The sequence below is a fragment of the Dromaius novaehollandiae genome, chromosome 5, assembly GCF_036370855.1.
Source record: "Dromaius novaehollandiae isolate bDroNov1 chromosome 5, bDroNov1.hap1, whole genome shotgun sequence".
Lineage (NCBI taxonomy): Eukaryota > Metazoa > Chordata > Aves > Casuariiformes > Dromaiidae > Dromaius > Dromaius novaehollandiae.
In genome coordinates this window covers 9,430,945-9,456,928 of record NC_088102.1, presented here as the reverse complement: position 1 = coordinate 9,456,928, position 25,984 = coordinate 9,430,945, and the positions used below count along the sequence as shown (strand labels likewise).

At 42.1% G+C, this 25,984-nt stretch overlaps 1 protein-coding gene across 2 annotated transcripts in view; it reads right to left on the bottom strand.

Annotated features, from left to right (window-relative positions):
* BRF1 (BRF1 RNA polymerase III transcription initiation factor subunit) overlaps positions 1-25,984 on the bottom strand; it is a 172,658-nt gene that overhangs the window by 43,341 nt on the left and 103,333 nt on the right. For both annotated transcript variants that reach the window (XM_064511970.1, XM_064511971.1), the window contains 4 exons: positions 5,734-5,795; positions 3,368-3,449; positions 3,215-3,270; positions 1,067-1,323 (listed from right to left, as the gene is read on the bottom strand). In XM_064511970.1, coding sequence (XP_064368040.1) covers positions 1,067-1,323; positions 3,215-3,270; positions 3,368-3,449; positions 5,734-5,795 — 457 coding nt within the window. The remainder of the gene's footprint in view (positions 1-1,066; positions 1,324-3,214; positions 3,271-3,367; positions 3,450-5,733; positions 5,796-25,984) is intronic.

The window sequence follows — 25,984 nt, the reverse complement described above, 5'->3', positions numbered from 1 at the left end:
GCAAGGCGACGCAAGCAGGCTTCAGTTTTGGCTTGGAAGCCGAATGCTACAAATCACATCAAAATAAGGCTTTTATTCTTGCACCATGCTTGCTTTGCTGAGCTGCCGAGGGGCATGTACCCACCATCCCTGCTGACCTCCCCGGGTCGGGTAGCCCCCGTCTCCCTTCTGGCCTCAACAGACCCCTCCACACCCTGCGGCCGGCTGGGAATCGCCCGCCCCCAAAACCCGCTTCGTTTAGGAATTAAATCCAGAATTAAAGGCCTAAATTTCCTTGTGGCGTAGGGCCTACGCTTCTGGAAGCAAAAAGCTATGTCTTTCAGGCAATAAATAAGCATATAACATCCAAATAAGAAATTACTATATGTGGAGGCTGTTCAAATGATCATCTGATGTGATTTCATAAACTGAAGACTAATAAAACCGTTGAATATTGCAGATAGCACACATCAATCTCCTTACACACCTCACGGCACAGTACAAATCTTCCCAGCAAGGCTGAATATTTTACTCATTAAAGTAGTAGCTTTCATCACACTATAAAACATTTGCAAATGCAGACGAGAAAACCGACAAGCGTATTTACTGTACAGCTTTATATTTGTGTCATCAATTAACAACAAAAGTTTGCAATAAAACTAAAATAAAAGCTAATCAAAACAGCTAGCTGTCAAAACAGATGGGAACTATATTTTTCAAATCACGCAAAAAGCCAAAGCTTTAGAACATTTAGTGTCATGTTAGTGAACACAGGCAACTCAGAAAGGAAGGACAACAAATGTCAGGGATATATGAAGAAAAGGTGTCCATGGCGGAAAGATTCACATTTATGAATTTCCACTGAGATTTTTTTTTTGCTCCATGATGATTTAACTCACACCAAAACAGCCCTCTCCTATGTGAACTATAAATAAGGTTCCACCGCAGCACTGCAGGCAAAATAAATAAAAACAGAGCCCCAACATTATTTTAGCCTCAAACAAATGTTTCAGTACCTACATTGTCGGGCTCAGAAAGATACATAGACAGTCTCACAGACAGAGATATAAATGAACAATTGCAGTACCTTTTTCCCACACTGTTTACAGGGTTGGCTATATTCCTACTGGCAATAGATTTTCTTCTTGACAGCTTCTTGGTGTTGGTGCTGTCATCAGTGCTGTCATCCTCTTTCTTTGGTGTGTTACTTCCTTTGCTGTTCAGGTCCCTTAGCACATTGTAATTAATTTTACTTGAGATTTTCTTCTGTTCTAACATCTTTTCAATTGCTTCTCCTGCTGTGCTGGCTTGAATTGGCTCCCGCTTCTTTGCAGATTTCTTTGGCTTAATTAAAATATAAAATTAGTGATGTAGACACAAACAAAAATTTTGAGGAAACGGCGGGGTGATCTGCAGCTCAGCAGTCCTGCTACAGGTGCTGCTGTCAGGGGGACGGGGAAGGTGGTGCGGTTCGGCTGAAGTCAGTGCTCCCTGCCCCGTGACTCAACAGGAGCAAGAGATCTCTCTTCTCCAAGAGACAAGGGTGCCCTTTTGTATTTTTGCCTAATGCCCACACAGTTTATTACAAATTCTTTACCTAGATTAGTGTTTTGTACTTGTATTGCTGCCAGAAAAGAAACACGGGCCATTTCCCACACGTGAAAAAAAAGGGGAACGTACTCCTGTTACAGGAACTGGGATCCTGATAAAATCACCCAACATGTAAATAAAGAAATTCCCCCGCTAAAATTGCCTTCAAAATTAGAGTTGAGATGGGTTACTATTCCCTCTCCAATAAGGCTGTATCAAGACTACAGCAGTATTTTAGATGAGGTCTGAAAGCTGCAAGTGAGAATATTCACCCAGCTCTTCCTCCAAGCTGAAAAAGGCCAAGAATAGCAGCAGCAGCTTTACAAGCGCAGACTGGCATTAATGCCGAGGGACAAGAAACGGAATGTTGTAGACGCACAACAAGTGCAACGGTGACGTCCCTGCACACAACAGGAGGCCCTGCCATCATGGCCAAGAGTTGCAAGTCCAAGCCTAACATTAAGCTTTACAGTTGGATGTTGCACAAATTCAGACAAAGAAATGACACTCGAGAACATTTCTATCCATGCCTCATGCCTGGGTAGGTAGGAAAAAAAGATCCTCTGTTTCTCATTCAGCATTTGCCTTTTCAAAAGAAGGTTTTAACACCAAGCTCTGCTGGAGATTTATTTTTTAATGTATAATAGCCCCTCTGTTTACCTACATGGGTCAAGTGCTACCTTGAAATTGGAAAGCACTATATTAATCAAGTTCTACTCTGGCTGTCAGAAACAATACAGAGTTACAGAAAAACTCCTATGTTGTCAGAACAAAAAGGTGGGTGTCTGGGCTACTTTTCTGTGCCAAAGACTTATACAATTTTGGAAATTGCTGGTAGAATGCCACGTCTCTGCAAGCGCGGGATGAATGAGAAACTCTGAGGCATAAAACAGTGGTTCGTTGTCTGGTTTTGTTTTTATTGTTGAAATACCTAGGGGAAGTAGGAAACTCTGTCTTTCACATTAGTCAAAGCAAAGATATAGGATACGCACACTAAAAACTAACATGGATTTTTAGTTGCATGTGGAAGATTGTGCACAGATTTGACTTGTCACTTGCTCAATTACACAAAATACTAATGCTGTAAATCGTGAATATGCGGCCAATTAGGCTGCTTTCAACTCAGAGACAGGACATGCCATTTGTTAACATAAATGTCGTATTCTTTATGAAAGGTAGAACAAAATATTCCTTCAAGTTGCTGTAACAAAGATCTGTTCAGTTCTTCATAAAGAAATCATTATTGTAACAGCACAGAAAACTACTGAAGTTATAGCAAGTACAAACAAATTCCACATGCACATGTTAAAAAAAAAATCAGGCATGTCTTAAGAATTGTATTTAAATAAGCAAGCAATTAGAACAGTAATCATAAATGCAGTGAACTAGCTCTGAATTTGCAGTGCAAAGCATTTTCTCGTAATAGTCATTTTTAAAAAAAGTTCAGGCAAGAAGAAAGTGTTTTACTCACCACCTGAAAACTTAGAGCCTTGCATTTCAGTAACATGTAGACATATAATAAGTTCTGCTGGTATAGTGGTGACCTGTACCATTATCCCCATACATCCTACATTCAGTTGATCAACAGATGTAATGAATTTCCAGGACATTTTCAAACAAACACAGTTAGTACACAGTTTTATACCTTGTGTTCTTTATAAATCCCAAGTTCTTTTTCTTTTGCTATTCTCGCTTCTTTTTCTGAAAGATGACAAAAGGGTAACCGGCATGAAGATTACATAGACTGTCTGTTTCAGCAACACTGGCCAAAAGGAGAATTTCAGTCCTATATACTTACCTTTCTGTTCCTTCAGATAGTCTGCGTTTTCTTTCATCCACAGCTCTGCTTTTATCTGAGCTTCTGTTTCGTTAAGTATATACTAAAATGCAAAACAAAGTTCATCTACTTTCAGAAATCAACTTGAACACCATAGAGAAAAACTGAATTGAAAAAACACCGGCAAGGTCTATTCACATTTTGTTTTAAAAAATACATTAACAAAGGAAAATATAACCAAGAGGCAACAAGCAGAGCACTTCCAGTAACTTTTAAAGCTAGCAGAAACAACAGCATGTGTTAAGAAACCAGTGTTAGCCAGTGGTTTCCAAACCAGGATGGGGTGACCAATAGCCATCCAGGACTCGTTGCAAATGGTCCATAATTAACGTACCGAGTGATCCTGTTTCCATGATCTTTTTCAGATGATATGAGAGACTACCATGACAACACAGTAGTCTGCAAGCAATTCTGGGTGTTGATGTTGGTCTATAATTCAAAACAGTATGGAAACCATTGCTCTGTGCTACCAAAACAGAAACATGTGTCTTCTGGCTAGGTTTCTGTGAAGGTTTAGGCAGAGTTATTAGGATTATTAGTTCACTGCCTGTGGATGAAACTGGTTTAGTTTGTTGGTATTTTAGTCCTCTAGCTTTTAGAGAGTTGGGTTCAGTGCCTGTATCTAAACCTTTTCAGTTTTATCCATTTAGTCTCAGTAACATTGTTAGTATGTGTGGAGCTGAAAAACACACCTAGAACTATTCAGATAAATTACAGACAGAAAGACAGAATGACAGACAGAAAGAGGGAGAGAGGGAGGGAGATCTCCTTCTTCAGCTACTTAGGTATAAAAGTCAAGGCAATATTTAGCACGACTGGCCGTGAAGCAAAGCTTCTGTGACTCTGATGCTCTTTGGGAATGAGGAACTTCTGCAGAACGGAGAAGACAAATTGGATCATCTTTCATGAACGAGACACTTTATTTTTACGGGAGCTGACCCAAAACTTGTAAACGATGTTTAAGTGCTAGTAAAACAATTTGATATTTCTACATTTTATATTTTTTAGCCTTCCAGAGTTTTTCCAAGGTAAAAGGTGCACATAAGGATTTTAGGAGAAAAATCGCTCTAATCAAATGCAAGTGATGCAGGGAGGAGTCCTTCCTATGAGGGCAAACGAGGCAAACAAAACCGCTCTGCTACTGCTGCTTTATCAGACCAATATTTTCACTGCTTCATCTGCTTCTATTAAAGGCAGGTCGTAATAGCGAAAGCTCGCTGCCCTACGGCTCAGTTACTCATCCTCCTCACCCTTTGGAGAGTTCATAATCTCGAGCTCACAACAGTGCAGTCTATCGCCATGGAAATGAATGTGAGGTCATAAAAGCAGAAATATGACCTCACGGCAGAGTCGAGGAGGAGGAGAAAATCTGCTCGCGCTTTCCCCGCTTTTGTTTAAATTACAGATCTGTTATATGGGAAAGCATTAAAATCACCTCTGTGAGGTTTCACATTTACGGTCTCCTTGCTGCCTGCGTACCAAGTTTACTCCGGTTCCAAGACGCTTTTTCTAGCTGCCAGCCTGGCAAACCTGCTTTCACTGCTGATGCCGAGCTGAGCCTTTTCCTACGCATCCATCCATCACCAACAATATCCTGCAGAGCAACTTAAATTCTCAGCAATATCTATGCAACCCCATAGTTTTCAAAGACTTAGTACTCCTAAAGGAGTTGGTAGCATTAGCATTATTTGTTCAAATTACACCTTTCCCTTCAAACCAGCCTGTTGACTGGAGAAGGCATCACGCTAAGGATCAGAAGAGCTGGCCTCTCTGCCTTGCCTTCAAGTGTTGACCTGCTGGGTGACCTTCAATAAGCCATTTTCCATGGCTGTCCGTCACCTATATTTGGGCCACACAGTAAAGGATATCTTTCACTGCCACACAAATAATAATAAATAGAGAAAAAGTTGCAGAAACCTTTCAATGAGCACAGAAGCGGTGCATGCCGTTTCTACAGTTCAGTTTGCATGGCAGCATCACATGTTGACTATGTCTTAATTAAATAGTAAGTTTAAAGCTACCAAAAAACTTTTAAAAGTCCTTCTTAAGAGTAAAGGATGCTCTAAAACACAGTTACTCCAGCATGGTTGGAAAGAGCAGCAACAGCCCCCGATATATAAAATGGGCAAGGAACATGCTCGATTCATGGGCCTGTATGAACATTCGTTTTGAACTCAGGCTGCCCAAATCACTTAATCTCTACATACATCGAAACTAAGTGCTGCTGGAGTGGAGAGGCAGGGAGGGGAGCGGACAAACCAGATGAGAATCGTCTTTCTTTCTCCGACGGGCAAACGGCGGGGGGCGCAGGCTGAGCCGATACCTACCCTGTCTATCTCGCTGTCGTCGATGCCGCTGAGATCTAATTCACCATCTCCCGTATTCTCACCTGCGCAAAAGAACACATCCGGGTTAGGTGGGTGCGCCCACAAAATCGACTGCAAGTCAGGTGCTCAGGGAAAGCAACACTTAACAAAACGACCGTCTTTCAGGAATTTTCGTCCCTCCGCTTTCACCAGCGAGGCTTCACATGTGCGTGATTATTTTCAGCACGGGTGTATGCAGACAACGATTCGCCACTCGGAAAAAATTTACAGTTCAGGGATCACTACAGCCCTCTTCAGTACTGAAAATCTGTCAGACTTTTCCAGTAGCGCTTTTCTTTCCCCCTTTTTAATTTACAGCCACAAATGTTCACTAGGAAGCTGGGGAAGCCATTTTAGGAAGACGACACCATTTTTCTTTCATCATAACATGAATTTTTCTGTCCGAGCCCACGGGTCAAGGAGTCGTCTGTAAATTATGACGTAGAAAATATTTTCGGTTATCAGGGAAGCAGCGTGGAACCGTGAATACTACATCACGCTGACAGTCCTCCCATGGCTTTAATCTTGATTCTGACTTATCATCTGATTTTTCAGAACCACTTAACCCACATCAATCCTGTAAAAAGATGTATATTCGTTTTTCTATCTGTAAAATGGGAATTATTAAAACATTTCCAAATTTTAAGATAATTTTTAAAAGCTATGGAAGGGTATATAAATGCTCAGGATTAATGAGTTTCCTTAATTACAATTTTACTTTCTAGTTTTATATTTATTAAGACTTCTGAAAACAGAAGGGTTTTCATTCTATCCATTAAAAAGTGCGATAGCACAAAACTGAGGCCTATTTAGGGACTGGCATAATTTACAGCAGCAAAAACTGGTTTTCCACATCACATTAACCTACAGTAGTAATGCGCTATTAATGCAGTCCAGGTAGAGAAGAAGAAAAATTATTCAAGGAAGACTTATTCTGAGGAATGAAGCAATTTGGTCATCTCCAGTCCATCTAACAGCTCGGTTACCGCTCCCTACTCATGCTTATGTGCCTCCCCATTTCTCAAGACCTTTGAATAGTCTGATTCGCCCAGTTGGGTATTTTTTCCCAAATGCAGAGCCAGCGAGAAGGGCAGCACTGCGACGGCAGAGGGGGATCCCACCGGCGCAGGACCTCAGTGATCAAACGGCAGGCTTTCGCGATGCAGGGCCTTGAGATTTGAGTGGAAACAAGCAGAGGTAGGAAACGTGAGCATTCCCAGATGATCCCCTCTTCGACAACACTCAAGCGTTTCAACCGGTTGCCCGAAGCATGTGAAACCACAGGGTTAAAAAGCCTTTCCCGGAGATTGTACACCCGGATTCAAGGCAAGTTTCATTCCTTACACAAAATACGAGAGCTCGAAAGCAGAGTGCGCCCAGGCCAGAATAACTTATCTGCTAGGTTTGAGAGAGTCTGTGCAGAACTGGGATTAAAACAGGGCCTCCCGTACGCTGAGCAGGTGCTTGAACCACTGCGCTGAGGCCCAGAAGGGAGCTTCTCTCCCCCTCTTTGTTTCATCTGCCCTTTTCTCCCCTCAAGATTTTGGGAAATGAACAAAACTTTCAATTTGGTTTATCTGAATCAAGAAAGGATTTTTGCTTTCCACCTTCAGCAGATAAACAAAAATATCAAATGTTTACATAGGCTTGGAATTAGGGAAAAAGAAAAGGGGAGCCGTCCTCAAAAATCACTAATAGGTTTTAAAAATCCCAGGCTAGAAAACCAAAATCTGGTATCTGTGTCGGAGAACTATTCTGGACCCAAGGCACAGCTCAACTTCACATAAAATTCTGTGCATCCCAAAATTATTTGCTGCAAAGACTGCCAGAGCATCTTACAAATAATAAAAATACCCCCACTGAAATCAAGCTGCAACAGCTTTTATTAGTCATTAAGCACCTCGCTTCTTCTATATGCTGCTATATTTTTGGATCAGAGATTTAAAGCTTAATATGTCACAGTACAGTAGATGTCTGTTTCCTTATACAGCCAGACTGAAAATGATGTAATTTCAGGCACTATGAACAATTTCACATGTCATTTTAAATATAACTTGTTACTGAATTAGGTGCCAGTTTTTCTCATTGGATCAATTAGCAACAGGGACCAAAAACTCGTTCGCCAACTGGTAAGCGGCAGAGAAGAAACCAGAAGCAAGTTATACATAATAAGCATCTCTTAGACCCCAAAATAGCCGTACAGGGAGCAGTTGCAGGGTATCCACTCTGCCTGCAAGTAGTCCTTTTTGCTGCCAACGTGATAGATATTCATTAAATTCAAGGAGTTTTTCAGAGAAGAAGGTACCTTCAAACCCCTAGTTTAAGACTTCCATTAAAAAAAAATGCTAAGTTTTGCTATAGAATGCCAATTCAGAAATGGACTCATCCATTTTGATCTAAAACTTTCCATAGCCATCATTTCCAACACGAGTAGACCCGACCAGCCATAAACATTCCTCTGTTCCACGTTACCCAGCTCACTCCAGGGCACAGAAAGTATGCCCCTTAGTTTTTTTATATGCCACAAAGATCTTCCCAGCTGCTAAACTTTTCAAAACAATTTCTAAATGATCATTTTCTCCTTTAATAAAAGGGTTGAAATGAAATTTTCAATGAAACGAAAACACAGATGTGGCCAACATCTGGTCCAACCTCTTAAAAGCTTATTTAAAAGCAATAGCGCCACATGACGTGGCTCTCCTACGCTGTGGATTTCGTCGGTTAATAAAAACGACAGCTTTATTGCAGGGCACGGACAAAAAAATAAGTTCTACATTAAAAACAGCAAAACCCAAAAATCCAATTCAGACTGGAGAAAGAAGCGGCCCACTCCTTACTCACCTAGTTTCCCTGTTGCAGCCGGAGGAAGACGGGCGCTTCCAGAGCTTGCAGCCAAGGTCCTGAACCAGCTACATTCCTGTAACTTAATACTGTCACCCAGCCAGCTCCCACAATATTTAAAAATACAAAGCGAAAAAGCCCTTTATTAACCGCCTTTAACATCTCTGCCAACCAACTTTAACAGACATGAGGGCTACAAACAGCCACTGTGGATTAGGTTTGTAAACCTGCAGGATTATTTACTGTTGCCATCATTACTGAATGCATACTAAACCCTCCTTTAACACAATCTTCCCCTCTCTCTACCTCTGTGTACCTAGTTAAATGTATATATAGCATGATATTACAGGGATTTATTACAAAAGAATAATTCTAGCTGATATATTTTAAAAACCCACATTTTTAAACACAGACATTTTAAGAATGTGTTTTTCTACTGCTGTTACAGGAGGCAGAACTATTTATTGCACTGCCCAGATAAGAGGATTTCCTTACAGACAGCAATGAAGGCTGAACCCTCCTCAGGAAATCCTCTGGAGCTTATAGCACAGAAGGCACTTGGTGCTCTTGTCCCGTACAGCAAATACATCCTCCGCCACCCAATTTCATAGCAGGCAAAGAACTGAACCAGTTCAAACAAAGAACCTTCTACCTACGCAACACAATGCTGGACAGTGAGCACTCCCAAATGCTTTGGGGCCAGACCATGGCAAAATCTAAAAATAGCCAGGAGGGGTATTTTCATTAAGAAAAATACATAAACAACAAACCAAATACCTGACCCCTGAGCACAGGCATCAGAACAGTTGGATTCGTTATTGCTCTCCAGGGAGGGATTAAAACAACAGGAGCCACTAAAGCATTCTGCAGGTCATCGGAGGAACCCAGCAGGACAGGGCTGCTTTTGCAGCTACCTCCGACGAGAGGTGTTGCTGCCACTTCTGGAGCTCCAAGGAGCTCTACCAGAAGGCAGTAGCTTCGAGCAAAAATAAAACGAACAACTCCACTAGCATATAATTGATTAGTTGATCAGAGAGGACAAGAACCCATCTGGAAGGGAAGAAAACTGATTTACTGGGGTGAATGAAGAGAACAGTCATTAAGCTTGAGTAACGGGGAGGGGAGCGGAAACAGCACACGCTTGGCAAAGCGGTGCGGCAGCCAGGTGTGGAAGAGAAATGGATGTGAAAAGGCAGCGGTAGCAGCAGCACGGCATGCAGTGTGGTGCAAAAGGACGGATGCCGGGTCTGGGTACAAATAAGCCCACGACAAGTCAAGGTGTTTGCAGAGCGTGGGGTCTATGAGCAGGGTACGCTGCCAGTTTTATTAATACTGGGCTAGGAGTCTCTGCAGCAGGCTGGAAGGTTATCTTGGCAGTTTTAACTGTTGGCAATTTCACTGCTTACTGCCCTACACGAGAACTGCAGATAAGATGCCTCTTCCACAGCTCCAGCCCACCGCTCCTTGCCCCAAGCCCCAGAGCATTGTCTCCGTGGCTGCCAAAGGCTCAGATTTCCCCCAGTCACCTCTGACAATGCCACCACGTGCTGTCGGCACAAAAATAAGCCACAAATGAAAAGCAAAATGTAAGGATGGAGTAAAATCACTCGCCCGTAATGACAAAGCATGTGTCACAAAAACACATGAATTGCATTTCCATATTTAAGTGAGGATGTTTATTTTTTTTATCCTACCTGAACCCACCTTGAAAATTACAGTCCACTCTTTCATAGTGCCAATTCGACATCAGAATTTAGGTCTAAATGACTACAGAGCACATGAGGCCATGCATACAGCATAAAGATAAATGAAGTCTGTCACATTATTATTTCCTTCTGCCAAGGCAAGGTTAAGGGGTCCTCTCCAGCTGAAGCCAAGTTTCCAGCCTCCTAGCTTCTTAAGAGAAAGCAAACACACCACGCCATGAACAGTGAGGCCCCTTCTTCCCAGAAACGTTCATTCCTGCTGACTGGAGATGGCAGGACGCGGCGCTGTCTGGCGCCACGCTTCCCACGAGCACAAGGACAGCTAGTGTTCGCGCTCCAAAATACCCAGCAGCCAGCTTCTGACATACGGACTGAAAGGCAAAGCCTGGAAGGGGCAAATGAAGGGCAAAAAGGGAAAAAGCCTCATCGAATAAAACAAATCCCACATACCTTCGCGCTGTTGCAAGTGTGAGCTAGTGGCTGCGCAAGGTTGAGTCTTCTCCCAAACAGGGATGTACGGGCGCGTTAGCATCTCCTCGCTCCCGTCTGCTGCAAACGGGAGCTCCTCAGAGAGCACCCAGGAGCCCGAGCCAGCGTAAGCCGCCAGCTGCTTGGCAGTCGCTACGCTCACCTCACGTCACCGTACGTGCAATGAGGTTTCCCGTTAAGATTGCATGTTAACTCAACACAGCGTTACAAACACGTCCTTATTATGTGGCTGCATCTCTATTTCCTCATACTGACATCCAAACTCCAGCTGTTACATTTTTTCTGCGGCAGCTGACTGAGATCTGACGGCCTCATTGCATTAGCCGCATCCATACTGTGGTCACATGAAAACCATCCCATCACAAGAACAGAATTTTAGATGGGTGTGCTTAATGATATGCATAAGCTCCTACAGCGAATTTAGCCATTATGAGAAGCACTTTTCCGACCGTCACTTCTCCGACTGTCATTGTGACTCTGAAACTTTTTATTATTTACTGAGCATACTTTTTTAGAAACTAAATTTCAAACTGAAAAAAAAATGCCGCTTTCCTGGTAGTACATCCACACTGAAAATAAAAATTCTATTGTTTCGTCTCACGATCCACAAAGGACCTAACTAAACTACACATAAACATTTTGTATTCAGTTAAAGGTTAGGCCACTAGTCTAGCAGACATGGAAATCTGTTAGCTTGGACACTAACTAATTACAGAAAGAGTTAATTATTCCATTCTTTCCATAAATCCCCCCAGATACATATATTTTAAAGCAGGTAGAGAGAAAACAATCCAGCAATAAACAATACCCTTCTGATTCTGAAGATTTTTTTCAGAAAAGGTAAGCTCATGCTTATTGAACTACATGGTAAAATAAAAAGCCCTTAGGAAAAAATCCTTTCAGCCTCCCAAAATAAATACAGCTGAAAGTTAAGCTTTTCAACTGAAGAACATCTTGACATTGTCCTCAAAACTAGCGGCAGATGTTTTTCTTCTTTCATGTTTGTGTCCTTTCAACACCTTTTGAAAACAGTGAAAAAAAGAGAATCCCTTATGCAACCCACTTGACGTTACTCTTCATCCTTTTTTAAGATCACAATTCTTGCTATCATGATCACGTCTTAACTGCTTAGATGACTGCTCTCAACAATATGACAAAAGCTATTTTTGCTGATGAAGCCAATAATCACCAATGACCAGCTTGACAAATGTTCACCCAGAACCGTACTAATTAGCTATCACAAATGACATTCTTCAGCTCCAAGGCACCGGAATGGTACGAGCTCTGGTACGAAGACACGAGTCTTCTCCAACGTGTGACTTCTGCACCCAGCAATGACAGCACGGATACGCAGCTCTTCTCGTGAAAGGCGCAACGTGAGGCCTGGCACACTCTCGGACCTAAGCACCCTTCCACGCCTTCAAACCCTTTTGCCTGTGTAGTTACGAACTGAAAAATCGGGACATTTTTAAAATGGAGACTATAAAGACAGAGGCTTTCTCCTACTTATTGCTCTTTTCCATCTGATTCGGAAAAAAGTCACCAATTCCCTGCTGTATTTTCCTCCACTGGATTTTATGCTGTTCTTGGCATCTTTTCTCTTTTCCCTTCCCCCAGCCTTCCTTCTTTTGGTGCCTTCTGGCCTGTATTTTCTGCATTTTTTTAAATCTCTGCAGGGTATCCAACAGTAACAGTTTATATAAAGGGAAAGGCCAGGGAGAAGAACTGACCAGCATCTTAATCAGTTCCCCCTTCAAACTCCGCAAGTGTAAAGTGCTGCTGTAGCTCATGCAGAAGCCTATGGCTGTATTAAGCTCTGGAGAGCAGACAGCAAAGGAAACCAGGCTAAGATCACAGCCTCCAAGTCACTTTTTCTGTGCTGCCAGATCACTATGTAAAACAGCAAGCACTTTACACGGGAGCCAGCTGTAAAGGGAACAGCTGGTTTTATGTTTAAGTGTTGAAGCACCATTTCTGCAACTGCAGCTAGCAGGTTAAGTAGCCAGATCTTGCTGTGTGTACTAAGTGCACTTAGCAACCCCAGGATCCTGACCTGGCCAGCAGTCACCCCCCTGAGCAGGACATACGTCTTATTTAGAACCAAATCTATACCTGCAGTGAACTGCCCTCCCTGCCCCAAGCAAAATGAGATGGGGAGCTCTGCAGTGCCAAGAACTTAAAAGCCAGTCCTGGAATTTTGCTTGGATTATTCTCATCTTTTAAAAAAAAATTATGAATCAATCTCTCTTCTACTGAGAAAAAAATTAAATGTATACACTCACGTATACACACAGTTTTTAAGCTAGCAAGATGCAAGCGACTCAAAATGCAGCATTTTAGAGGCTGACTTTAGCTGGTTAGAACTCCAAAATGCAGTTAACTTCTTAGGACTTCACTGAAAACTCAAGGTTGGCTCAGATGATGGCCCAGTATCCTGGAGCAAGTTTCCCTGAACAGAAATACAAATGGCTGAACTCTCATGATGAAGTGCAAACCAGAGCCCAGCCTTACTCTGACACATCTCTCACCACGTCAGTGTTACTATATTTATCCTTGCGCTCTTACCCCCAAATCCCACACCTCCAGGGACATTCACACAGGCCAGCTTTAAACATCTAAAGGCCACACATTCACATGCACTTCACCACGGCATATGCCAGTTCTCCCACTGAAGAAGCAGTCCTCCTCCTGCCCCGCTCCACTCACCTCCCCACCACACTGTCTTCTCCTTGGCTTTTGTGCAGCCAGTTACAGTGATCTGCACCACCAAACTCCCCCAGGTTAAAATCCACTTAGCAAAATAACTGACACAGGCAACAAGCCGAACTTTCCAGTGATAATTTCCTTCTAATAAATCTTTTCTTCTCCCAGCAACAGTGGGGTAACATCTACGCCTCTTCAAGGTTCAGGGCTGGCCTATGGTCGATTGGACAAAAAGCTCAAGACAGGCCACCAGAAGCCCCACAGACTACAGAAATGCTTCAGCAGGCAATTATTAGCGTTAAGACAACAACCTAATACAGTGTATTAAATTATATATATCTGAGTCTTCATTCAGAGGGAAAAAATCAATTTGTATTCTGGTCTTTTACCATGCTATCCAAGCAGGCTGGACGGTGAGAGAAGCTGTTAACTGGAAGAAAATTATCAGGTAAGAAATTTCTCATTTTGTTACCCAGCTTCTCCCCTCATTCATTGCTAATGAAAATAGCAAGCAGTGAATTACAGAGATGGGGAAGGCAAAGAGAAGGTAAGAAAAGTTTATTATTATTATTATTTATTCTAGTAGTCAGGCAAGAGTAGAAACTCCCCTACAAAAAGCAAGAGCTTTGTAAATGAAGCTGTTATGTGGAAACCAGTCCCAAAGGAGAGTGCCTCTGCAGTGGACGTCAGCCAGATCCAGAACAGCTACTGGGCAGTCTTTTCTGCAGCCAGGAGTATCAGAGACGTGGGGTAGGGGCAGGTCACACAGCAGGATCCTGACTCTGGTTTAGTGATCAGGACCTCCACTTAGGTATACAGACCTGGAAGGAAGAGATGCAGGTCTGAAGTCCTTCAAAGGCAGCAGCTACACAACTGGGGATCTATGTTAAGAGCATTACTCTGCTACACAACACATGGCTGCAGCCAGCACAGACCATGCTTTTAAATAAAAACCACAGAGGTTGCACTGCTTTAGGTTAGATGAAGTGCTATCTTTTCGCCTCTGATCATGCCTAATGACCGAGAAACAGGTAGGTGGTAAAGTGCTTCTCTGTCTTGCTCTGAACACAAATGGAGCTTTCTCAGGAGCCCTGTCCCAGGGACGAGGACTTTTTTGTGTCCGCACAGGCAGCTATGGGGATGCATATAAGGACCTCTGCAGCCCAAAGGATAAGCACTGTTGAGGCGGGCCCAGGCTTTGGTGGTAGTGCAGCATGGCAGGTTCTCCTGGGTTCATCTGATCACATCACAACAACATCCTCTCCCAGACACCACACTTTACCAAACTCCTGCAGAGGACGTACGTTTGCTACCTCCTCCTCTCCCCAGATGTTCTTGGGGATTTTAGTGAGCATTTTCCCAGATGCACAGTAGACAGTGGTGCAGGATTTTAATATTTTGCCTGCAGCAGCTCTGAGGCCCCAAGGCCTTGGCATTTGGATAGAATGAAATAAGCACCGTATAATTAGCATGTGTACTCCATATGCTCGAGACGCAGCATCACAGCAGGCCAATGCCCTCTGATACCACAACTTTCCAAAGAAGAAAGTTGTGAAGCTCCTGCAGAATAGTTCTTCATATTCTCCAGGAACTGTAGAAAGAGGCTCTGCCTTCTGCAGCTTCTGCAGAGCTAAAAAAGCAACCTTTTCCCGACAAAGCTCAGCAGCATGATTCACCCATAAATAACAGAGCCGGTTCCAAAGCCTGCCTTTTGCGCTAATGGCTACCAGAAAGGCCAGCCATATGGTTGCATAACCTGTCATTCTGGCTGATCTTAATATGTGACTGTTGCATATAAAGTTTATATAGTAATAGGAATATATTTAATATGTCATTTTAGCTAAGTTATGCATTGCTAACTTTACAGGTTTTCACCAACCTGCCAGCCTTCTCTGGGTTATATGCACACAAAAGAAACTGTTCAAGTGTTGATTAAATAGTTATAAACAGGTGAAGTGATCAGGCTAGAAAAATCTTAGTAAGTCTCAAAAACTAGATAGATTGATAACACATTAGAAGGAGAATACTAGAAAAGATAAGGTCCTGCAGTCCATTAAATGTAATTCATTCTTCATTTAAACATATTAGGCCTCTACATAACACTGGTACTTCAGAGGCAGGACGAAGGTCACAAATCATAACCCAGTCTCCCATAAAGTGAGAGAATTCATGGCTTCATTCGTGCCATGCAGCCATTTATTTTACAGCATATGGCGTAACATCAAAGTTGGTTTCCTTTATTTAACTGGATAATGATGCTGTCCCAAGAGGTTTAATCTAAGTTCACGATAACATACTGCATTATGGACGTGATCCTCAGAAATAGGACCATGTGCTCATAGCCCAGTTGGAGACAGAGATGCCCATTTCTTGTACCAATTCATTCAAAAGCATTCAGCATTAAATGCAATATTCATTTCTTTGAAATCATGAAAGTTTATTTTAAACTAACCAAGCAAACTTATGCTTAGAAACCAAGATTTGGATAACATTTTACTACTCCTCTATTACTAAATGAAACAAAAACCACCAGAGCATCTTTGTAAATTCATACCTAGTGTCCTTTTCTATGGAACAGCTGCTTATTTGTATTTTATTTCTTTAGATAAGACGGACTGCTCTGTACATTAGCTTTAACTAGGCAAACTTCTTCCACAGGAGGATTAAGCATCATTAGCTGTGCAGTGAAATAAGCACAGGAAACTGGGCTGACAGAAGGCACAGATGAGGGAAGAGTGAGCAAGGCGCACAGAGAAAAACCTGTCTCCTGACAGAGTAAGAGTATGAATCTTATTAGCTAGATACGGCAGAGAATAATAAAGTCCAGACTAAAATTCCCATGCAATTTCCTTCATGCCGTCAAAAATCAACATAAAAATCTTTAAATGCTAAAATAAATCCTAGCGAAGAAACATTACTGTCAATGACTGCCAATTAAAATGAATAATCTGGGTTCAAAGTGTTTGCTGACATAGCTAGAAGCTGCCACAACGACTTTAAGGGAGGTGGCAGCCAACGGGGCTCTGAAAGAGGTCCTCCTCGCTGGTGGACGTGGGTGGACATGAGCGAACGCCGCTGTCCCCCAGGCAGCACGGACCTCAGCGCTGCGACCGCCCCGGGAGCAGGGGGACGCGGGAGCTACCCCACGGCAGGACCTGTCGGGAGAGGGACCCACTGCACCACGCCAGGCTCGAGAGAGGCCAAGCCACGTGATTACTCTGGCAGTGAAAAAGAGGGAATCCGTGACTTGGCGAGGCTTTTGGCCTTCGCTCAGGAGAGCTTTATAAGTCAATACGTAAGCACTTAGGGCTAAGACACAGCTTGACAGGTAGCCAGGGCATCCGTGCCAAGGCTGCAGGCACAACCGTGTCCACACCCATGAGCAGCACCCAACAGCCGCCGCCAGGCCCTGTCTGCGGCTACGAAGGCAGCGATTGAACGTCTCTATCCACAAAGGTTCAATTCTCCAGGTGTCTGTCAAGCGCTGTTTGGAGACCATTTCACCGCTGCATTAGCACCAGCATCAACCAGAATGCCAAGGCTTGACCGACTGACACGACTGCACAGCTACTGGTCCATATTAAAAGTTACAGACTTAAGTATTTCCCATTTTGCCCAAAAGAAGAGGACAGATTTGAACAATTCATGGTCATCTAAATCACAGCATTAATTATACTAGCATTTTAAAAAAACAGAAAGAAAATAAGAACAACAATGTCAGGCTTTCATTATTTTTAGACACTACATTTTTCTCCATATTGTAGTAAAATTAAAAGTAGAAATCTTTGGACGCAGTGAGGAGAATGAGGAAGGCTGCCAAATTCTGGGGGAGCCAAAAATTAATACAGTTTGGTTTTAGTAGCATTTAATTTGTATCATATTCTGAAGAGTAACTACATGACACTGCAGGGTTCCATGTGTGTTCTGTCCCAGTGATTGCTTAAAAAATTGGTTAAGCAAAGAAATAAAATAAAATTTTTTCTTTGTTTATTTTGTCTAAATTGCCAGCACTGCAAACTCAAGCTGGTATTTGAAAGTCAATCTGGGCCCTCGCTAGTTGTACGTCCTTATTATCATAAACATTCCACAATTGGAAATTAGTCCTCACGATGCTTACGCCAGAAAGAAAATAGCTGTATTGCATCTGCAGGACCAAAAGCAGTAAAATGTAATAAACGTTTATCTTTGCCATTGGCTCTGCAAACCAATCTGTTCAGTAAGTAGGTGCCATTTTTACACAGTTGCTTTATTACTACATAATTATTGATATATCAGCCAAGTGCTCTCTCAAGGAAGGACTGTTCTTAAAAACGAGCTTGTTAAGAGTTTAAGGGTAAACCCTCTGATAAAAAACTGCAGCTAAATTTCATCAGATATAAACTTTTAAAGAGATACACAAGAAAGTGCAGGGACAATTTCAAAAAATGCTACATTTGAGGCAGGCATGAAATGGAAAGAGACAGGAAGCTTTAATGTGATAGAAAGAAAGAATTGGGGACATCTGTACAGAGAATAAGTTGTAGCTAGCACGAGGAATTATCAATCTAGTGATGTGCCAGCTTTCTGCATTTCAATTGCTTCACAGGCCATACCATAAAATTTGTTTGCAATGAAAGCAGTATGAAGAATTCCTGGATTTTTATTGCTCCCAGTGATATTCTACCCTGCTTGTGTACATGGATTGTATCCTTTCAAGTACAATACCATTTCATATTAGTACCTGTTCAAATTACTTGTCCACAAAAAATGTTCCGTGTTCAAAATGTCTCAATATTAAATTTTCTGTTTCAATCAAAATACTTCAAGAGCCTATATCAAGCTTTCAAAGGCAAGGAGGTTTCATGCAAGCTTTCTGAAAGTCTAGTTAAAGCAATAAACTTTAAATTAAAAAGAACACTGGTTTTCAGGAGAATTCAGCATATCTTTTTCAATCTCCTTTCCACCTTGTTATACCAAGCTTCCTCATCACTCACAGATTTCTACACCTTGGATTTCTAGAGCTGAACTTCAAGCATCAACCTTGCTCGCTGCACAAAGGCTCTGCATACATAACAAAGCTGGGAAACAGCTTATCTAAAATAACCCATTCCCATACACTGATGGGCCATAAAGCCTTTCTTGCACTGATACCTCAGTGCCAGCACAAATGCCACTCCCAGCCTGAAAAATACATGTTCCCACTCAAGATATTGCCCAGAAGATGAGCAACCTTGGATCTAGTGGAGATGTGGGCAACAGCCCTAGCAGGTCTACAGGAAAAGAGAGCAGCCACGAGGCATCAACCCAGCGCTCACAGCCCTTATTCACTCTGCTACCCGCACTGCATCGCTACCCGCCGGATCCCTGCAAGGGTGTACCCTCCCAGGCTCACCATGCACGCTAGCCCAGGGGAGCAGGCTGCCCTTCTGAGACCGAAAATCAGCTGATGGGTCTGAAGCAACAACTAACCTTTGCATCACTCAAAGCAGCTATCACAAAGGCAGGGAATGTACCTTTTCCTGGACTTAATTTTGAAATTACAAAGAAGAGCCTACACCTGGGATTTTATCAGAACAGGTCCACTTGTACCATACGTGGGCATGAAACAAAGGGAACAAAAAAAGCTGGCAATCTGGCTTTTGGGAACTTCCAGTGCAATATGCTGATACAGGAGGAATACAATCCAAACACTGAAAGGAGGTGCTCAGAAATGCCTCCTGTGCTACAGCTCTCAGGACCCAGAAGTTACACGGAGAGCTCAGCTTCTCTGAGAGGACAGGGTCCAAAGGGCTTCTCCAAGCCCTGCCACATGGGGTGAGCAGGTTTCTCCCTGCAGCGACTCGGCCCCGCGCCCCTTCCCTGCTGCTGGGGTTGCCTCCCACAGCCCTGCCGTTGCACCCGACAAGGCGTCATTGCCTAATCTGGTTCTGCCAAAATGACCCTCGCTAAAAAGCCTGCTATTAAAAATGTGTGCACGAACTTGTGGCATTTTGGATAGAACCAGGTTAGGGGGGCAACTACACGTGCACTTAGGCCAGCAGATCTGAGGGGGAAGTGATGAGCACAGACCCTCCTTAACCTCAATCAGCTGCACCCAGAACATCACATCTGGTCACAGCTGCTCTGTGTTAAAATCAGGGACCAAATTCAATCAGTACAGTATAGAAAAAAATCTTATCTTTGCTCTTTATCTTTGCAGAACTTAACACGACTGCAATTACTGAGTTGTAGGACACTTATTATGGAGGCAGGGAAAGCACTTCCATTAAATGCAATAAAGTCTGACTTGAAAATAAGGTGCAAAAATAAACTTCATGGAAAAGCAATTTCTCATTTAAATATGTTTTATTCAGTGAAAAATACTAACAGAATACAATATTGACACTGGTGACACAGTCTCATGTTGACAGGGATATTGCTGCATTTCAATACCTGACTTCTGTGGTAATGAGATTTGCATATTTTTCCTCTAACAGCAAAGAACATTTGAGCATTACTTCCAAAATCAATCATTCGTCTTGTTCCTATGTAACCGTTACAATTTGGCCACAGAGAACTGTTTTACTTCCTTACCATCTGTGAACACATGGTAGTTTCCCCACCGTAACTAAATCAAATATTGCACTTAAGAGGTAGTATCCTTCCACCCACTGTATAGCTGTTTACATCTGGCTTATAAGTTTATACCTATCTCAAGAGCATTGCTCCTGAACTTTCTTCCTGGTGCTACTTAACAGTATTACTTACTCTCCCTTATTTCATCCTCATTCTCTTATTCGAACTATACAGCTGTAAATGTCTAGGTCTTTCATCACAGAAACAGCTATACGCGTTTAGATTTGGAATCTGAGCCTTACCTTTATTTGAGTAAAAATTACATAACTCAGTTAAATGTCAAAAGGATGGAAAAAATGCTAACTTAGAAACTAAAAGAATGTATTTTCTGCTTTCTTTTAGCAAAACTTAGCTGCAAAAAATCAGCAGAATCACAGCTCTTTTCCGTTCCAGCTAACTCGCTCGACGCAGCTACCAGATGATGTGTTCCTCAGGCCAGTATGGACATCCTGACCCAACATGGTCCTACACAGCCCACACAATCCTAAACAGAAGATCACAATTTTCGTTATTAATAACCAACCTAAAGCTGGTTTTAGCTGCCACTTTCTACTGCTTTGCATCACTGTAATTAATGAATACGGAAAACTCTAAAAGCAATTATTTCAGCCCTACTGAATGCATTCCAGCGAGCACATATGAAAACAAAATTTAAATTGAAAAGCTGAAGAGTACTGTAGCCTCATGTTGACAGGTCACTCTGATTCCAGGTCAACACAGTCTATTTTTGACTGCTTTGATTATAATTGCTTACAGAATAAAAAATAAACAGCAATTATCTCATTGTCATACAAGAAAAAAGATCTAATAAATGAACCAATCTTAAGTAATATTGAAAAACAAATTATTTCAAATGCAAACCAGAGTAACAAATTTGGTTTTCAAAATTATTTTTAATTGCCAACAGCGTCAACATTAGTAATACTCTTCTATTGGATAAAAGACCCATTTTAGTCTACGGAAGCATTCAGCAAACCAAAAATGTCCAACTACTACTATATAAGGCTAAACTCAGGACATTGTTTACTATCTATAGAGTCTTACCTGAAAATCCCCTATTACGAGGGTCGTCTATGCAAGTCTGCACTCCAACAAACTCATATATATCCATATACATGTTTACCTTGACTATCACGACAGTCCCGTGGATTTCAGACTAACAAACAAAACAGTTGAAGTACACAGGGGTATGACCAAGTTAAACCTTAAGAGGATATATGAACTAATTTTGCAAGCTAAATTCAAAGCTACCAAACAGAAGCAAAATTTCCCGAACTGCTACACAAAAATATTCAAACATTACAGAAATGACATGCCATTTAAATTGCTCATTTCAGTGGATTTTCAGTTTGCAGAACATTAGCTTGAGCAGCTGAATCTGTACCACAGGAAAATTAAACACTAAATGGAGGATTATTTTAGTTTTTTTCAGAAAATGTAGGGCAAATGCAAAATGGTCAGGATCCACCATAGCAACGCACATGGTTTTTTGTCCATCATATTAAACTAGAAGTAGCTAAGCCTTGCAAATCTGTCAGCACTGCATTGCCGTCTTCCAAGGGCAAGTCTCGTGGCTTCTTGACCTAGGTTAATAAGTCTTTAGTCTCAATAACAACTGAGACCATGAAGCCTCCCTGAACTGAACCTAGGTCTGTGTTCCTGACATTTCAGATACCATGATGAATTGCTCAAATAACATTCTTCTAAGCAGTTAGCTTTCTACGTGAATTTAATGTCCTCTCTGTAGTCTCCACACATTGCACTTTCCACAACTCTCTAATGGACAATTTCAGTTTTCACCAAGTTTTTTGGTGAAAGATTTCTCTTCCTTTCTTGGCAGAAAGATAGGGCAGGAATGTCCATTTCTTCTGAAAATAGACCTAACTAAATAACTGCAATCATTAATAGGCTCAGGTTTTGGCAGGCGCAGAAAAGGAAATATCATATAATTCGCATACTAGCGGGGAGTCGCTCAGATTTGTAGCTGGGCGTGTGCCTATACGTGTCTGTGTCGTCATCCTCCCAACTTTGGTTTAATCCACAGCCTATTTCAACAAAGATTTAAGAGAGGGGTGGTGATCCCAAACAAAGCTAAATTTCCATAGCTGCCATGAGAATCAGCAGCTGGAAAGAAGGGAGCAATTATAAATATCCCTGAAAGTATCTTGTCACTGAAAGCCCACACTGAGATCTAGCAACTTTTTAGACACTAGTGAGTGCAAACAGGAGAGAAACCTTGAGAAAAGCCCCAACAACCAGAAAATCTTAGATTGCAGCTTAAAACTTCTCAGGCACCTGAGTCAACCACAAAGCACAACTCTCTCCGTTAGTACTCGGGGAACAACTGTTTTTGTAATTCTGCTATTTATGCATGGCAAAAGGATCATTTCCAAAGCCCCAGTCGAGTCCCTCCCCTTCTCCCTGCTTGCTCTTCTCTGTCTCTGGACATCTTCATCTCTTTAAATCTAGCCTGTAAAGCAGACACAGAAGATGATGGCAAACCTGGACTTCCCCTCAATGCACAGGAAAACAATAAATAGAAAGCATGCTCTGATTGCTTTGCTTTACTCCATTAAAAAGTGGTATTGATGCAGCAGCACACATCTTTCAAACATGAAAACTCAGAATGACACACCAGAGCCCCCACTTGGCACATCCAAACTCTTCTAGCTGAGCTGCTCTGAGCAACCGCTGCAGAAACAGCTACTGCTGCCTCCTCCTCCAAAGGGCCTCCAGCCAGCAGCTGGCTCAAGAAGTGAGAGAGGATAAAGCAGCTTTTGCCTTTTTTCCCCAAGCGAGGGAGGATGAGGTCTTAAAAAGCAGGTTAGCCTTCTCATCACAAAGCAATGTAAAGCTTTGCTTTACTCAAATTGAGAATAAAACTGATTTTTTGTCATGCTTTTATCAGAAAAATTCAGGAGACAGAAAAGACATTGTCTGTTGCCCGTTGTGCAGCGGGGATGATGCAGGAGTCAGGCAAGTCAGAGGAAAAAAAAAACTCGGAAAAGCTTTTAAGATGTTAAAACATTTCCCATTCCACACCAGAACTTTATGAAACAAAAAATAAGAAAGAGAAGAAGAGGGGAGAGAAAGGGAGAAACAGACTTCCCCCGAAATAGTTGTGATAACAGGACACCCAGGTTGTGTCAGCTGAATAGCTGAGGACATTCACTTGGGACATGACCAAGTCTGGGTCAAGTCACTGGTCTGCTCCATGCAGACCAGGAACCCGAACCTTCACCCCTGATACCGTCTATTGACTACAGCCTTCAGTATACAGTGTTTCTTGACCAAGACTTCTGACAAAAATGGCATGAACTTTCCTACAGAGAGTTTCTGTTTTGATAAACAAATCCTTTAGAAAATTCCTAACAAATCTATCTATGATTGCCTCAAACAACATACTCACGTGCTTCAGCTCATGCTTTCCCTCGAATTTCTCTCTCTGATGCCTGTAACAAACTGCAGGTTTCTCCACACTTCCTCTCCACGTTTGTTTGGAGAGCTCTTCCTCCTCAGCAGTCTTTTAGCCAACCTACATGTTTAGTTTTCTTCCCTTAACCTTTCTAGTAACTTGCAGCATGAATGCGCAGCATATTTACAGCATTCCTATCCTTGAATGAAATGCAAAGATCTTGCCTGAAAAAACGCGTACACAGATTTTAGAGTAGCACATGCAACACGCAACATCATGTGTGAATGACATACATAGTTAAATAAGAAAATCATGTCATCTGTAATTCATACCAAAGACTTCAGGTATCAAAAACCTGCATTCAAAGCAGCTGGTGGTCTCCTATTACCATGCTGGCTGCAGCAAGCTCTTCACATCTCATTAACAACATAATGAAGGCTCAATCAGGGATACAGTCTATCAAGACTGCCAAATATAGGAAAATAGTGGCTAGATTAGAAAGATTAGCTTGTATCAAGGTTTTTATTACTTAGTTCTCAAAATTGAGCTAGTCCTGCCACAAAAAATATTTTCCAGTGAGAAAACAGCACATAGAGAAGATCAAATCCTCAAAGTGCTATGGTGGTATCCCACGAAGAAGCTGGTACCTAGCAGGTCACCCATGCTACCGTTTTCCACAGGTGGTGCTTAAAACCACAAAAGCAACTGCACCATTAAAGTCAGAGCAAGAAGAGTGATTAGGATGGGGACACGCATGCTTACACTGATGACCAAGTGTACTTTGCATATATAACATAATTAGGGCTCAGCTCAGCAGCTTTATTTCTCATGTATATGGTAATTATGATTTAATAGGGCTTCATAATGTTCTCCCTAATTACTGATTATATCTTTTTATACACTTTTATATACACATATACATTCATATATTTTCAAACGGGTGGCACTGATGCACTCAGACGAAATCTGAGACGGGAAGATAGCAGAAGAAGAAACCAACCCGCAGCGGGAGTCGACATTATTGGATTCATTAAAAAGCGACAGCAAGCAACAGAGCAGCAGCGAGCCTCCTCACCAGCCACGCGGGGTGGAAGCCGGCGGGAAAAACACCCTCTCAGCGGCGACGGCTGGTAGATCAGCCCACCGCGTCTCGCACAACTTCATCTTTAGCCACTTCTCACATAGTCCCCCGATAAGTTGAAAACTGCTGGTAGCAGGGATGACAACTATTAGATCAATGCGAGCTGTCTGCATGGGGTCTTTAACACCCACAGAAATCAATGGAAACATCTTCCGACCTCAGCCCACGTTAGATTATGCCGACAGCAGAAACGGAGGCATAAATACAAGGAGTAATAAATAAGCAAACTATTAATTACGAACAGGAGTAAGCACAAAACCTCTCTCATGTATTCTTTGCTAAACGAGTACCGTGCGCAGTTAGCTGGGCACCTAACCAATGCAAGATGGTACACGCAAAGCGATTTTGCCCTGCAAAAGCTGCTTACTTTCAGGAGGACGTGCAGCAGCATGTCACCACCCACTTCACAGCCATTACTTGAAACTATTGCCCAAAATGACTACGTGCGAATTTTGATTCAAAACAAAAACTGAACCAAGTCTGAAATACAACCTACATTACCAAAGGTAAATTGTATAAAGTCAGTCTGTAAGTTACACCCTGCATTTTACCTTTATCTCTGTTATTATTAGACCTTCCTCAGTTTTAACCCTGGTCAGAACTAAGCTTATGACTCGATTTATGTGGCAAGAAGAGATGACCCAGACTTTGTACAGCCTGGCAACGTGACACAGGAAGGGCAGGGAAACACTCTGCAGACATCAGAAGCACAGAAACACCAAGCAAGATGATAAATTATTCGAAGTGGTACAAAGGGACAAAAAAATAAATTACAAAAGGGAAATTTTATACAGAAGAATGTATTTCTTGAGAACAGAGTCCATGGTATTTGACTGTGGCAGTCTCCTAAAAGAAATGGTGCCTCGTTTTTAGGAACTTCAGGGTCAGGATGAACACATATCCCAGTGGAGAGGATGCTGGGATGCTGCACTGCCAGGAGAATGGACAGACTGATCTACCAGACCTCCATCTCTGAAGCAGTGTTCCCACTATAAAGCCCTTTTAGTACGAAGAACAAGAAGGCAGCAGTTTGCAAAGACTTCAACTTAAATGTCTTTCCAAATTAAAATACTTTGTAGGAAAAATAGTCAAATGTAGTGTTTATTCCAAGCATTTTATTGCCTCAGTCTCATTAACCCAGTACCTTACATGCTCTCTTTGTAATGCAAATTTGCTAAAATACTATACTTTCCATAAAAAATTCACATAGACACTCTCACACTGCTCAAACACAAATTGTAAGTGGAGCAAGAATATACTAAATATCCCTTAATACTTAGGTTCTGCACCTAACTCTTATCTGCATAAGCAGTTTGTGAAAAC